This window comes from Leuciscus leuciscus (genome assembly GCF_965113295.1).
Source record: "Leuciscus leuciscus genome assembly, chromosome: 1".
Taxonomy (NCBI): domain Eukaryota; kingdom Metazoa; phylum Chordata; class Actinopteri; order Cypriniformes; family Leuciscidae; genus Leuciscus; species Leuciscus leuciscus.
This window is the reverse complement of record NC_138725.1, coordinates 39361119-39378250: the sequence shown is the minus strand read 5'-3', so window position 1 is coordinate 39378250 and position 17132 is coordinate 39361119. Positions and strand designations below refer to the sequence as shown.

Genomic DNA, 17132 nt, shown 5'->3' with positions numbered 1-17132 from the left:
TAGATAGATAGATAGATAGATAGATTATGAGTTTAAATATTTGTTTGGAATCAAAGTGTTGGTGTGTAGATTTACATTTTGGTGAAAGAAATAATGTATCAAATTGATCTATTTGAACACCAGGAGATTCAGATGATCTAAAACAGGAATGTCAGGTGTGTGTGTGTGTGTGGGTGGATGTCCGGGTGGGTGGATGTCTGTGTGTGTTTAAGAAGGAAATGCTCAGTCATGTTCATGTGTTTGAGCAGTCAGGACAGATTGAACAGAAGACAGAGGAATGTCTGCTATGAAGACTGAAGAGGATGCTAACGGGACGAGCACAGCTAACGGAGGAGGAGGAGTGTGTGAGGAGGGGGGCGTCACGGTCCTCAGGTACATGATACAGTCAACATTTCCTGTCGTCGCTTTCTTCCTGTAACAACATGCTTGAATTTTATGCTGTAATTGTTTACTAAAACTATTACAAATTATTTTGTTAATGAAATAAATAATAATATAAGATGGCAAACTGAATTAAATAGAAATAAAATAAGTTTAAGCTGAAGTACTAAAATTATTCAAACTAAAACTAAAGAAAGAAAACGAAAGTCAAATAGAGAGATTTAAAAACTAATAAAAATGAGAAAGTTACTAAAACTAAAAGCTGATTCAAAATGCTAATATATAGCATTATTGTTATTATTATTATTATTACATTATTATTATCTGACTATAATAGTCAGAGTTATTATTGTTAACTAAAACTAAAATAATAATTAAAAATAATTAATAAAAATAATAATAATAATAAACTTCTTTAATTTCAGCTAGTTGCCAAAACACTTTTTTTCATTTTCTTTTAGTTTGACTTGAAATACTAAAATAACAAACTGAAATAAAAATTCATAAGAACTCTAGACATATTAAACAAACAAAAACTAATAAAAATGACAGAAATGATCTAAAATGAAAACAGAAAATAAAAAATATTTAAAAAAAAAATCTAAATAGGAATAAACATTATAAAAGTAATATTAATGATAAAATAATAGTATTTAAAAAAAAAACTGATTCGAATGACAGAAATGAAAAAAAAAATAAAAACAGAAAATAATATATATATATATATATATATATATATGTATACTATATATATATTTGTATATAAATAAACATTATAAAAGTATATCAGTTATACTAAAACAACACCGTTTGAGTGCGTAATGGTTTCATGAACATACCCTTAATTATAATGTCATGTGAACCCTACAGTCCCACTGATCTATCCGAGATGTTGGCAGCGGGAACCAAAGAAGTTCACGAGAAGGCCGAAAACACACAGTTTGTCAAAGACTTCCTGAAGGGACGCATCCACAAGGAGCTCTTCAAGGTCAGTCGTGATGGATTTTAAAGATGATAACACCTACAACTTCCATAATGTGGCATATTTCTTGAGTTGATTGATCATTTTATCACATTAAACCTTGCTAGTATGATATGTGTGTGGTAGATGATTAAACGGAAAAGAAATCCCATAAACTTAAAATGAAGGTATTGAAGCTCATAATATTGATATTTAAAGCTAAAAATAAAATGGTAACAATTTACAATAAGGTCCCATTAGTTAATTGAATGTAATGCATTAATTAACTGTAAACGCAAGTTTATAAAAATACTGTTTATTGTTAGTTCATGTCAACTGAGGTAATCAAATTAAACAATTTAATAATATTAAAAACTTTTGATATTATTAACGTGTTAGCAAATTGTATAATAAATGCTTTAGAAATATTTTTCATTGTCAGTTCATGTTGACTAATGTAGTAAACTAATTTTTACAAATGTGATCCTTATTGTAAAGAGTTACTTATTTTTAAAATATTTTCCCCGCGTTTAAAAAAAAGTTGCCAGCCACCGCCAGCTTTTTTGACCATTTTCACAAAACGTTCATGGCCGCCAGAATATTTTGTTGTATGAATATCTGAACATGCAATATATCAAAGAACAGACCCTCTGCTTTTTAACCAAAAAATCTGTTTTATTCTAGCTTCATGCATTCTTTTATATCAACACTTGAATTTGGGTAAGCAACATTTTTAGCAAAAAGTTGAGAAAATCACGTTTTTGTCAAAGACTATGTCCAGATCAGATTCAGAACGATGATCAGAACAAGCCCTGAAAAGTGAAGCCAAAACGTCTCGATCGCCCCCCGGTGACTGGTCCTAGTATAGGTCATAAGCCCCGCCTCCCCGTGTTATTCAACTATCTTTTTTCCAAAGGTGGTTTCTTTCATGTGCTGTCGTTTTTATCACGCTGATGTAAGTCCAAGTGTCTGTTTCAAAAATAAGTTGGTTTTTAGTTAGTTACGTGATGCGGTGGTGTAACGTCATGATTGACAGCTGTGATTGACAGGTTCTCTGAACGAAGTAGTCAATGAAGCACCAACGGACATTTTTTTCGGGATCTTCGGAGGACTGAGGAGATTGTGTTTACTTTATTTTAACAAGCCTCTTGTCGTACTGCAATCAATTTTTAAAAAAGTGTGCAGGATGCGTTCTCCCTGAGTGCATTCTGCGAGAGTGAGGGTGGAGTGTTGATTTCGCGGCTTTACTTCCTGCTCACTACTGCGCAGGTCTGGTCCCGAGATCGCTACTGCGCAGACTCAAGTTCCAATATGTCAGCGCCATATCGGGATGCTGGCGGCTTCAGTTCTCATCAATAGAAGAGAGCGAAGGGGCGTCGTCCATCTTTTTTTACAGTCTATGATCAAAACACGGATGGAGGAGATCGAGTCCATCAACACCCCTAAAGCTTCACAGTCCTACAGCTCGTCCTGGGTCGACATTTCGTTCAGTAACATTGGGCAGTTCTGATTAATATGCTGTTTAATGTTGATGATCGCGTTATTTTACACATGCATATGAATACATATGATATCGCTTGTTTCTGCTGCTTCTTCACCTGTGTTTTGATCAGGATATTCGGTACTCATTCATAAGATGTGTAATAGCGCCCCCTACTGTATAACACTGAAAACACGGAAAGCCGAAAAAATTCCGTCAAACGTTTTCTGGTGGGGAAAGAGTTAATTCAGCTAGTTGCCAAGACATCATTTTTCATTTTCTTTTAGTATAAAGGGATAGTTCACCCTAAAACGAAAATCAAGTCATCATTTACTCACCCTGGTGTTGTTCTAGGGAACATATGGCATTTTTTCTTTTTTGTACCACAAATGGAGGAATTTTTCAGAAATGTCCCGCTTGCACTTGTTCATATAATGGCAGTGAATAGCCAGCATCAAGCTTTTAAAAAAATATATGCAAAAGTATCTCAGAATGATCCCATGCGACACGTGTCGTATAATCCAAGTGTTCTGGGGTATGCGATAGGGTTTGGAGAAAAGCAACCCCAAATTTAATGTGTTATTTAAAGAAAATCCTGAGCTTGGCCGTTGGCCGCCGCAGTTCACTCCGACTCGCCCAGAAAAAACACACAAGCTTTGAAATTGAAATTCAATCCATGTACTCTCTTCTCTAAGGTAAATATATCCTTTATATAACGGAATATATCATTTTATATATGGAGATAATATATGGAGATATTCAACTCAGTGAGGAAAGCACACAGATATGTTTTTTGAGATTTCTAGTAGTTGCATTTCATGTCATGTTTTTATTAGCGTTGTGCAACGATTTTACATAATATGTTTACATAATATATTATGTGTGTGTACTGTGTAGAATTATTCTGTATATATAAATACACACACACATGCATGTACATATTTAAGAAATATTTGCTTGTATATACTGTATATTATAAATATTTTATATATAAATAACACGTTTCTTAAATATATACATGCATGTGTGTGTGTATTTATATATACAAAATAATTATACACAGTACACACACATAATATATTATGTAAACACAAACTTTTATTTTGGATTAGGGATGTCAATTTTCACAAATTCCCATGATCGATCGTCGTTTAAATTAACGATCAATTCATTGATTAATCGTTAGCCTTAATACTGCGATATGCGTCTACTGCAGTGGCTATGACAGCATGACAGGGTCTGCAAATGCTGCTCAAAACGCTATGTTCCTCACCAAATCAATTAGAATGGTTTTAAATATAAATAAAGGGCTAGTAGGATTGTAAAATGTTTCGATGTGATTGATAATTAAATTAATTATTTAATAATCAAATATAACTACTAATACAACGTGTCAGCAACGCCGCCTCATATGCGCTTAGAATGTGTGACTGTTGTGGACGCGCTCTTCCTGGAACAACCGCACGCGCTGAATGAATCTGCTACCGTTAAACTGGAGCACTTTGCTAGCACGTTATTTATCTAAAAGAAACGCATCCTATATGAGAATAATCAGATATATTCAAAATAAACATAATATTACAAATTATATCTCCACAAAATGACGCAAATTCATGCACAAGTGAACTTGAACTAAGTTACGTGCCATTCATTCAGAACTACTCATGTTGTGGACGCGCTCTTCCTGGAGCAACGCGACACGGCAACTAAACACAAATAATTCACAATGTTTTATTACAATATTGTTCTCTTTATAATGTTATGTAATATTACAGTCCCAATAGTCATTATTAGTCGTGCATTGCCGTTTGAGCTGCGCGCGCTGAAGCTGACGCTTTACTACAGAGTTAATTCTTAACCAAATGCATCCAATATGAGATCAGTCAGATATAGATAGGCCTACAGAAAATAAACAGTATTACAACTTACATTTGCACAAAACAAAAGGCTGCGAATGCACACGCAAACTTATAGTCATGATGAAGGTGTAAAATGGTCCCAAACATAACTCCAGCGCGCTCGCTTTACATGTTTCGCGGTTGAGCAGCGCGCACGCGCATGAAGACCTGCTTAATCGATGATCGATAAGTTGTATCGATTAAATGTATTATCGACAATTAATCGATCGTCGATTAATCGTTGACATCCCTATTTTGGATGCATTTAATCTCGATTAATTGTTGCACAGCCCTAGTTTTTATTAATCTTGATTTTTTTTTTCCAACCTGTGTGCTTTTTCTGGGCGAGTCTGAAAATAAAATTTAAATTAATAAGAACTAAATAGACATGTCTTTTAAAAAAAACTAATAAAAATGACAAAAATAAGCAACAAAATAAAAATGAAAAGAGAAAATATAAAAAAAAAATCTAAACATAAAAACTATCTCAGTGATACTGAAATACCACTGCACACAGCGAGATATATGTGTTCAATTCTCCTTGATTATGATTTCTGGATCTGTGTTTCCAGCTGGGCCATGTGGCTTTATTCTTCACGTACTCCGCCATGGAAGAGGAGATCGAGAGGAACAAAGAGCATCCTCATTTTGCTCCGCTCTACTTCCCTCACGAGCTCCACCGGCGCGACGCTCTGGCTCGAGATCTGGAGTTCTTCTACGGCGAGGACTGGCAGAGTCAGATCCGCATCTCTCCCGCAGCTCAGCGATACGTGGACCGCATCCGGAGGGTCGGCCGGGACCAGCCCGCGCTTCTCGTGGCCCACGCCTACACACGCTACATGGGAGACCTCTCGGGGGGGCAGGTGCTGAGGAAGGTGGCCCAGCGCGCCTTGAAGCTGCCGCCCACAGGAGAAGGCCTGAGCTTCTATGAGTTCGAAGGCATCCACAGCGCCAAGGCCTTCAAGCAGCTGTACCGCAGCCGGATGAACGAGCTGGAGCTCGACACACACACCAAGAGGAGGGTCGTGGAGGAAGCCAACCTGGCCTTTCACTTCAATATGGAGGTGAGCGGTTCAATTTAAAGGGGTCATGTTTTCTTGTTATTATATCAACAATATCAAGATTTGTTGTACCAACTGTAGTAATTTATGGCTTTTTTCTAAAGAAAGAGGAGTTCACTTAAGAAAAAACAACCAAAACAGAGGATTCAGCTTAATCATTCAAAAGTCTTTCAATTGTATTCAATTGACCTTTCGCCAAGCCCCGCCCCCCTTAGTTACTGTTGCTACGTCCGACAAACAAATGGTCAAACACGACCAGCGCGACAGATTGCCATCACGGGAAGAGGTATACCCGTGCGTGTCAGTGACCTTTTTTGGAGTAATACCTCCGCGATATCCTCCAGATCGAGGCAAAAGGGGTTACAGTAAGTTATGCAGTGGAGGGATATATTCAAAATATAAAAATACACAATGAACGAGACACGACTACTATCGAGGCTAATGCTTACCGGTCTCAAGCGAAATCTGAGAAACCCCATGACAATCGCAGAAAAATCTCTAATACCCACGCAATCGACATAAACACACTTGCATCTTGGAAGTTTGTGATCAACCAGCGTCCGTAGGCATCGTAGACCTCTTCTTCTGTCTTGATTTTCTCCGATTTGTTGCAGACAATCGCAGTTATCTGAGCTGTTAGCTATATTTTGCTCATTTTTATTAGCAAAATTGATTTTTATTGTTTTGTTCCAGTTCAGCCCTGCTAACGTTATGTGCTTTGTTATTGGGGAAGGGAAAAAACTAACGTTAGGGTTTCCAAATGTCCCATATTTTGGGCATAATTTATTTGTCATAATTAATAATGCATAATTTATATCTCCCTTGTCCTGTTTTTTTTTTTTTTACTGCAAAGCTGATCTAACCACTGACTGATACAGCAGCAGTGCTGATCACGACACCTGTTATCATCCTATCAATAATAATATATAATATATTATGATTTAATATATCATTATTTAGGGTCAAATCATTGTTTGATTTACCGCTCCGAGCGGGACTTTCAATGTCAGCATTTTGATTTCGGCAAATCATAGGCGAATGCAAACAACGTCATTATTGATTCCAACATCCACTCACGCAAGAAAACATGCAACCTAACGTTACCTGAGGGAATAATACGCTGATTTACTGCTCAATAAATATTTCTGATTGTTATCAATGTAGAAAACTGTTTTGTTTTTTTCAGGATTCTTTGATGAATAGAAAGTTTCAGAGTTTTCTGAAATAGAAAGCTTTTCTAACATTATAAATGTCTATACTGTCACTTTTGATCAATTGAATGCATCCTTGCCTATTACTTTTCTTAATTTCTTAAAAAATCTTACTGACCCCAATTTCGGTCGTGCGGTCGTGCGCTTGAGTGCGGCTATATTACGTAAACGCTCATTATCCTGTAGGCTATATAGGCTATTTAAGTAATTCAATTAATATAAAGGGGCGATTTGTCCACTAATGGCTTAAATGAATAACTATGGTCGACTAGAAAATGTTTTTTTGTCGGAGGCAGCCCTTATTCCACATGTTTACAAACGCCGTGGGCGCCGCTTCACCATCTTGCTTGGAGAATGTTTGTCGGACCTGCTCACATAGTAACGGTTGCTATGATGTGTGATTGGACAATGGCCGTTTTGGGGGAGGGGCCGGCGAAAGGTCAATTGTATTTAAAATAAAAATTTCTTTCAATTATTATTTATAAATTGCATTTATTTTATTGCTACATTTAAGTACATTTTAAAATTATGAATTTAAACAGTAAACAGTAAATATATATGCATGTATGTCTATATAATATATATATATATATATATATAAAGTAAGTAAAAAAATATATTTTCAAACAGAAATATTATATAATATTTCTGTTTGAAAATATTTTTTTACTTATTTTATTGGAAAATGGATGATGTTTCTAAATAAAATTTTCTAAATTCAAATAATTTATTTAATTTCAAAAAGTTGATTTATTTATTTTGTAAAAATTTTCTACATTTTAAAATAATTACTTTATACATAGACATATAATATATATATATATTATTAATTTAAATGTTTTTTCTTACTTTTTTCTTTTTGAAATAATTTATTATTATTATTGTTATTATTACCTATTTTATTGTTAAATGGATGACGTTTCCAAATACAATTTTCTAAATTAAACTAAATTCTAAAAATGCTTTTATTTATTTTGTTTTTTTATTTTCATTTGTTTTACATTTTTCTTTTTGAAATAATTTATTGTTGTTATTATAACCGATTTTATTACCAGATCGATAAAGCAATGCTTTTTTCTGAAGGAAGTTTAATTAAATGAGACAACCCCAATTTTAAAACTTACAAATAAATGAATTGTTTTATTGTTACATTTAATTAATGTTTTCAGGTTCTGAAAGTTTAATCAATAAAAATGTGATTCTTCATTATGAGTTCTTTAAAGAATGATGTTGATGACAATTAATTCAAGATGTGCAGATCATTATCTCTGAGATCCTTCACTAACACTGAATGAAACTAATGGCCCGCTCTTAATCTCTCTGTGTGTCGTCACCTGGAGGGCTTTGCAGTCGCTCTATTAAACTGAACCTGGTATCACTGTGTTCATATCAGTGAGCGTGTCACTAAAGATGAGAGTCTCCGCTGCTCCGTGTGGCTCGAGTTTCATCCGTCAGCAGATGGAGTCCTTTGTCCTCATGGCAGATCCCAGATGAGCTCTGAAATTAAATGGACAAAACGGGGTCAAAACAATGTCTCGCATCTCACCAGAGCCTCTTTTAACAGAGCGTTTGACTGTGACATCTAGTGTAATGTGTTTATGTAACGCTGTCACTGTCACACACATGACAAAGAGCTTTTCATTAAACCTCAGTGTTCACTCATTGTTTCCTGTGATCTGGAACTGTAAACGTCCTTTTCTGTGTTTCGTGCAGATTTTTGGAGAACTAGAGGAGGTTGGAAAGACCCTTCAGGACGATGTTTTGGACGCCGCTCCTGCTCATGGAGAGATTCAAGGAGATGTCAGTCAGTGTCCGTACCACGCTGCCAAAACGGGTAAACTTAATCCTCATTACACCTTAAACCAGGGACTCACTAACTTTACTGTCAGACAAACCCATTAAATATTTATTTTAAGTGCACCTGAGCCTGAAACGGCAATTTCAGACATCATGTCTGATGATGGTTAACTGTCACGACATGCAACCAATCAGATCAAATATTTAATCTTTTTAGTAAGCTTTTTTTTTAAATATTGTTACAAATATTTAAATGAAATGATCATTATTAGTTTTAACTGTATACTACTGTTGTAAATTACAATTGTACTGCGAAGTACATAAAAAAAATATTTAATTATTATATAGATTCAGTGTTATTTTAGTAATATTGAGATACTACTATAGTTATTCATATTTTGAATCATTTTTTAATTTTCTGTTTTCATTATCGCTTTAGTTTAAAGTTTTTGTCTTTTTTTATTAGTTTTTTTTTTTTTTTTTACAAGGTCTTTTATAGTTTTTATAAATTTTTATTTCGGTTTTAGTTATTTAGTGCATCAAGTTAAACTAAATGAAAATGAGAAATTGGACCTAGCTGTAATAAAATAAGTAATAAAATAAAATAGGTTTTTTTTATATTTTATTTTATTTCATTTAACATTTATTATATTTCAAGTAACAAACATGTTTTTTTTAAATGTTTTTAATTTTAGTTAACTATAATAACCCTGAATAGATTATATATTACTTTAAATTCCAGCCTTTGATTTGATAATTACTAGGGCTGGGACAACGCGTCGAGGTCATCGATGACGTCGACGCAAAAAATACGTCGACGCAAAATATGCGCATCGATTCGTCGACCTGTTTTTATTTCTCCAAAAAACGTTTGCAAAACGTTTACCTTATGTGCGCTGAATATACGCGATGGCCGGATCAACATTCTGTCCAACGTTATATAACCAATCCAGGGGTTTTTCTGCATTGATCTTTTTTTGGGCGGCTGTCAAATCCTTATTTGATCGGTGAGTGATGTAGAATAGACTGCTGGGGCGCATACGAGAGAGAGCCCCGGCCGCGCGCGCGCACTCACAGTCTTCAAACAACACGAGCGCTGCTTGCTCTCTCTCTCCCTCGTGCATATTAATCAAAATCATTAAACACGATAGAAAAAGGGCGAAACACCAAAGTTTCACGCGCGCTCGCGCACTCACAGTCTTCAAACTACACGAGCGCTGTCTTGCTCTCTCTCTCCCTCGTGCATATTAACCAAAATCATTAGACACGATAGAAAAAGGGCGGAACACCAAAGTTTCACGTGGAGCATTCGGAGATTTTTTTTTTCTCCATGACAGGCTGCTGGCTCCCACTATTAATTTTTATTAATTTTTTTTGTTGGAAAAGCACTCTCTGTATTAGCTTAAAGCCCTCAAGTTTACATTGGTTACTGTATTCTTTCAGTTGCTCTAAACAAGTATTTTGGGTGACCTTTTTTATTTTTTTTATTGAATGCTAGTCATCAAGTTGTTGTTATTTTCATCTGAAAGAACTTTTTTTCAGTAAGCTAGGCCCTATGTGTTCAGTAAGCTTGTTTCAGTAAGCTATGTGTTTTCAAGGCTTTAAGGTTTTATTGAATGCTATCTCTGACTAAGAATGCATTACTTTGCACTTGTATAGTCTTTTATTTTGTCATTTTAAGAGCAATAAACATATTGCAATGTTAAGGAATTCATGTTTTTTCATTCAGATATGTAAATCAACATGTATAAATTGTTAGTAGTCAATTAATGGGGAGATAATCGATAATCTAATCGAATCGAAATCGAATCGGCCTGAAAAAATTAATCGTTAGATTAATCGATGCATCGAAAAAATAATCGCTAGATTAATCGTTTAAAAAATAATCGTTTATCCCAGCCCTAATAATTACTCTAATCTATATCGCTATTACTGTTTTATGTCGATTAATTGTACATTAATTGTATTTGATTTTATTAATTTAAAATTAAACTGTAGAGCTTTTCATCAACCTCTACAGTTCTCTTTCAAACCCCCGTCTGGGAAACCCGGCCTTAAAGCCACACTAAGTAGAAATTGTGTTTTTGTCAAACAGCGACCGCTAGAGTCGCTGTGGAATACTTGCACTGTCGTAAATATATTATATTATAATGTTTTTACATGATTGCAGCTAAATCACAAGTAAATAGTCTATTGTCTAGGGCCTAGGCCTACTGTATAATTTAATTTGTGTTTTTATTGGAATGTAAACATTACAAAATGCCAGATAACATCAATTAAGTTAAATGTACGTCGCATTATTTCATAACATTGGCCGTTATGATGTCATTAGACATGATTATTGCAATTTATCATAATAGTTTGCAAATTGTGCTCGTTTACACTATTTACAACCTCTACGTTAGGCTTATTTATGATAATTATGTGAGATATTGAAAGCTGTTCTCATGATAATCGCAGGAATCAATCAACAGCGTCGTCTGATATCCGTCAGGACTACGTGATAAATACACCTCACAACACCTGAGTTCAGCTGGCAAACTAATTCGTGAGGCATAGCTATCTGATTTATCAAAACGATTCCATTTACACCTGGTCACATAAATGTATTTTTGCGAAACGGATTTAAATTCGATCTTCAATTCTCGCGCTTTATGCAGATTTAATGGAGTGCACGTCACCGAAAGCAACAGATATGAGCTGCATTTTATAGATCATCAGCTAAAATTTCAAAATCAAAGACCGCAATAAGAGAGAGCAGTAACAGCCCTGGTAAGATCATTTCGTTTCTTTACTTTTAATGATGAAGATTGTGTGTTAAGCGTCTGCAACTTACTTTCACTTTGATTTGCGATGGTTTGCACGTTGGCTTGATGCAGTTGCTCATCTGCGGTGATGCGTGTTCCAGCGCGTCGTCATATCTGGATATAACATATAGCCTATAACACGCTCTCACACGTTTTTATTTTATTTATTTTTTTAGCATTTTTGGGAGGAGTACAATTTACATATGTGGTTTCAACAACCATATGCATTTACACTTGTCCAGTTTCGTCTGGAATGCGTCTCAGATCTCCTCCTGAAGTGGTTTGAGGGATCGGATTCAAATCCGTCTCAAATGCGTTTCGGAGGGCATTTAAACCTGGACTTTTCACGATCGGATAGCTATCCGATCTGAGAAAAGGCATGAAGTGGCCATGGGTGTAAACAGCCCCCATGACAAAAACATACGCACGAAAGCCGAAAACAAACTCTGGTTGGCCTCTCACGTCCAAATTTGACGAAGTGGTGGGGGAAGTGACGTATGCCGTAAAGCAGTCGAATTTTGTAGTTCTTTTTGTGCTCTGGTTACTACCCGAACACCGAAGTTACATAGTGCCAGTAAAAGCGATGCAGACCCTGTCAGGCTATGGCAGACGTGTCATTCAACCTATTGTAAGTCGATGTACCATCACAAGGATCTTGGAAATATATTATGAAGGTTGAAAAGTTACAGTGTTGCTTTAAACCTCAGCAAATGACACCGTTTACATGATGATTTCATTCTTTCTGTTTCAGCTGCCAGCAGCGGATCATCTTACATTTGTCAAGTGGCCATGACCGTGCTTAAAAATCCCTCCGGTCAAGTCCTATTGGCCGCCTGGATCGCTGCTCTAGCCGGATTGGCTGCTTGGTACCTCATGTGACCTCCTGTGGCCCATTCTTAGTGCATCCCATTTGCCCCCTTGTTCTTGGGTAAATGTGATCTAAAATAATAATGTATGAGCACAGACTTTTTAAACGCAGGATAGCATAGTTTATTGTGGCATCTGTTACTGTTGCACCCGTCAGTGTTGATGAAGTTAAGGCTGGAGAAGAGTTACGGAGATATGCAGAGTGTTATTTTTATAGTTTTACCACTGTATCGAGTCATTTGGTGCAACAAGTCAAATGGGCCGAAACATATTCTACGCAAGTACGTGAGCATAAACGCAAGATTGATGACATACGTCATGTTAATTGTGTTGGATTCCCATTCATCACTATAAGGGGCGCTATAGAAGGTATTAGTGCAAATTGTCTTCTACAGTCAGTTTTATTGGCCCATTTGTCATGCGTGCTTTCAAATGAGATATACTATGCATACATGCAGCATTTACAAAGAAAAGCAGTACTTCTGCAGGGCAGACTACTGAGATGTCAGGTCAGAAAATGACAGCCACAACGGTTAGTGAAGAAAAAGCCTTTTTGAAGAGGTTTAAAATGTAAAAGATGGAAGAATTGCACATTAAGAACATTTTTGTCTAGTTACACAACAGGATGTGTTACAGACTCGGCATTTAGGGATTTTTCTACATAGTTGGTTTAATGGACCAGAATGAACAGTTTTTACTAGTGAATTGAGTTTTTCAGTGATGATGAAGATAAATATCTTTTATACATTCATTCATTATTGTGTGTACATATTATTTTCTGTCATATATGTATACACAATTATATAAAGTGTATATATATATATATATATATATATATATATATATAAAATAGTAACACTTTACAATAAGGTCTAGTGTATTAGTAAATGTTAATTAACATTAACCAAGATCAAAAAATAGTGTAGAAGTATTCTGGTTCAGTCTGGTTCAGTCATAATGTTAATAGAGTTTGTTTTTGTTTTTGTTTTGTTTTTTTGGCACAAAAAGCAAATATATATGCGGGAAAAATAATTATTTTCAACCTTCATTTTGACCCTCCGTCTGAAATGATCAGTTTTTAAGGCACGGCTCCTTTAAGGCTTGTCAATATACGGCCACTGTTATGATTGGCTAATGTCATTGTATAGGAAACGGTATCAATGGCCACTCGCTGTTGCACTCGAGTAAGTGTTTTAAAAACACTATCCATATAAAACCGTAATTTACAGCGTCAGTGATTGTATTGTTTCTTTTTTGCTTTTTACGCGACGCTCACATCCAGTGTAGGCAAATGCCAGCCTTTAAGTGACTGAACTTCAGTGGGCGGGGCCTGTGATTCGATGATGTTAAACTATTTGTCAATGTCTTGTTCTGGAGGCAGTCATATGCAAATGAATTTGCACGTGTGACATCACAATATCAAAACGAGCTGTTTTTGGAGCTTGACTAAATAAAGGCTTTGTTTATGAGGAGGATGTTTTAAGCAATAAAACTTGCAGGATGTTTTAATGGCACAAAGACATGGTTTATATGTAAAAAGATCAATGCAAATTTGATTTACTCATTTCATGACCCCTTTAACTAATGTAGTTATCTAATGTTAACAGATAAAACCTTATTGTAAAGTCTTATATATATATATATATATATATATATATATATATATATATATATATATATATATATATACATATACTCTAATTATCACCAGGGCTTTACTCAAGGCTCTGATGAACAATTTCAGATATATTAAGTATTTGAATGCAATTTCAACAAGGGAACAGTACTGAATGAATTAGTATACTGTATTTGCACAAGCTAGAATTAACAATAGTGTTTTTCTCTAAATGTGATTAATTGATCTGACTTGCAGTATGAAATTATTAACATTTATGGATGCAATAATTTCTTGACTCTTCTTCATGCAACTTATATATTAATTAATATATTGATGGTTTTGTTCCCTTTGACATTATATTCTAAGACCATAGCATGTGCAATGATCACCAAGGCACTGTGACATGATGCATTTGAGAAGGATTATGGGGGATTGTGTATCTGTCCTCGTTTACTGAGGCATGTGTCTGTTAAGGTGTTTTCTTTATTGAATTTGGTTTTGTATAAGAGCTAAACCTAAACAACATTATACTGATGAATCATTTTGTTGAAGAGTGTTTCATGTAATACCAAATGCTGAGGGGCTGAACATTCACTGGACTTTTTGAACCAAAGGAAATGTTACTTTGCATTACTAATCGGATCATAAAACAGATCGGTATATATGCAGAGTGTTTTGCATAAATGGTTGTGCTTGGGTTTTATGCAGATCATTTAATTTGGTGGCTTATTTTGTGTTTTGAATAACTGACAGCTTATTTTAAAGCACTGGGAGACATTGAGAGGGGTGTTGATATATAGTACAGTGGTTTTATTTAGACCGTTGATTTTGGGGGGGAGGGGGAGTATTACATTTTTTTTTATACTTAAAAAAATATATATCTTTTTTTTTAGTTGTTTAAATTGTTCCCTTCAGCTGTATGTTCACTGTAATGAGTAATAAATTCACAACTGTGCTGCATTCACTGTTCAAGTTCATGTTTTATTTAAACAATTTTTTATTTTAATAATTCAGATTTAATGTTAAGCTCTTTGTATGCTGTTACCAGAGGAAATAGAGAAGAAAAAAACATAATTACAATCTAAATCTTTCAATCTAAATCTTCAGATTGAATGAGGCAAAACAATCTGAAGATTTATAATTTAAAATGTGCAGCTTGTATTTTTGCTAAAGCCATGTATTGATGTTTCCATACAAAATGTGCTGTTTGAGGTATAAAGTTACTATATTATGGAAGCCCATTTCCACCACATAAGAGAAAAAAAAGTCAGGCTCTGGTAAATCTTAATTTTAACATAAAAAGTAATAGATAAATTAAGTTAAAAATGAGTTATATACCAAGTCATCATGTAATAAAAAATCAAAATTATTAAATTAAATATTAAGTCATAATTGTCATAATTTACTTTCGTCATTATTTTGACTTACATTTAATTTATTACTTTGCCTTAATTTGGACTTTTCTTCGCAAATGTCATAAATATGACCTAGTATGTCATAATTTCATAATTACAGGGCTGCCAACGTTTGTGTTCAGGTTGGAGTGAGAATTATATGGGGGAGAATTATTTTCTATGAAATGTCACTTTGGTTGTCAGCAGCATTGAATGTAATGTATACATTAAACGTGCAAAGGTTCTGATATGAACTTTTGCTTACAAAAACAAAACAAAAAAACTGCTGTTTCAACAGGGGTGTTATTAAACTGTTTAGAAACAGTCTATGTAAAATAACTTGAGTTAAAATGTCAGAGATCAGATCGAAGGAGGCGGGGGCTTCACTCACCGCCAATGAACAACATGTAAAAGAAAGTCATGCTGGTCTATGCCTGGAAGGCTCTGTGGCGGAGGTATATGGGATGCTTGAGGAGAACCGCTCCACAAGCCGGCAGCAGCCAACCTGAAGCGCCTGCACACCCACTGAAGCTAAGCAGGGCTGAGTCTGGTCAATACCTGGATGGAAGACCTCCTGGTAAGACTATGTTGCTGCAGGAAGAGGTGAGGCCAGCAGGGGGTGCTGCTCATCCTGTGGCCTGTGTGGGTCCTAACGCCCCAGTGGTGTTCAACTGTACTGTAAAAAGGCACCTCTGTGTTAAATATAAACCCTGAAGTCTTTTTCAGAAGTACTTGGGTTGTAACCCTAGTATAAAGTAATCCTTATATCACATCTCCACCACAATCACTGCAGGTAGTTCGTTTCACATCACAATTGACAGTACTTTTAGTTCTTACTTGTGACACGCATCATGTAAATCCAACATTATTTTTTTATTTTTTTTAGTGCAACAATATTCTGAGAATAAAGCCTGTAAGATCATACACAAGCACATCCTCATATTCTGAATATATCATGTATTGATGAATCAGTCTGTGCCTTTAATGCAAAACTATGATTGCTTAGTTCAGCCATCAGTCAGAGAATGATTAAAGGTACAATATGCAAGAATCTTTGCCGCTAGAGGGCGCTACATTCCAAACAACAACAACGGCGTAGCTTGATGACGATGTGAAGGAGCGTGGAATGATGGGAACTGTCGTTTTAAACTCCACCGTGGATGTAAATCAGTCAGACGGGAATCGAAAAATCATGTTCATGGATGAGGCTAAGTTCTATTTTTATAAATGTTGCGTTTAATGACATGCTTTTTGTGGCGAGGGGGGCGTGGTTCAGCGCGGTCTGTGATGGGAGAGAAAAGAGACGAGCAAGTAGGTCAAGTGCAAATGCACCTGTGTCTTATTGCAGTGATCGGCGTGGAGAGACCGCTTATAAGCCGCGCTGGAACGAGAGAGAGACTGGAGAGAAAATTGGACGCAGAGGAAGAAAACCGGTGGATCCGAGCTCTCATTTTTGAACTGTTTTGTGCCGTCGCGGTTGCCACGGTGAATGCGCGTTGTGCGCGGCTTTTGTTTGTTTTGCTTTATTTTAATAAAGTACGAGTCCCAGTCACGCCGACCCCTGTCTTCTTCCTTCCTGACTCTTGAACCTCATCACACTATTATTTCATTAAAATGAATTAACCGCATGAAAAGTAAGGTTTAATACTTCATAGAT

General features: G+C 35.5%; 1 protein-coding gene across 2 annotated transcripts in view; it reads left to right on the top strand.

Annotated features, from left to right (window-relative positions):
* Positions 1–15041, top strand: part of hmox2b (heme oxygenase 2b) — a 17705-nt gene extending 2664 nt beyond the window's left edge. For both annotated transcript variants that reach the window (XM_082182314.1, XM_082182315.1), the window contains exons 3-7: positions 249–372; positions 1252–1369; positions 5293–5784; positions 8706–8826; positions 12348–15041. In XM_082182314.1, the coding sequence (XP_082038440.1) occupies positions 278–372; positions 1252–1369; positions 5293–5784; positions 8706–8826; positions 12348–12475 (954 nt within the window). In that variant the 5' untranslated portion in view covers positions 249–277 and the 3' untranslated portion in view covers positions 12476–15041. The remainder of the gene's footprint in view (positions 1–248; positions 373–1251; positions 1370–5292; positions 5785–8705; positions 8827–12347) is intronic.
* The last annotated feature ends 2091 nt before the right edge of the window (positions 15042–17132 follow it).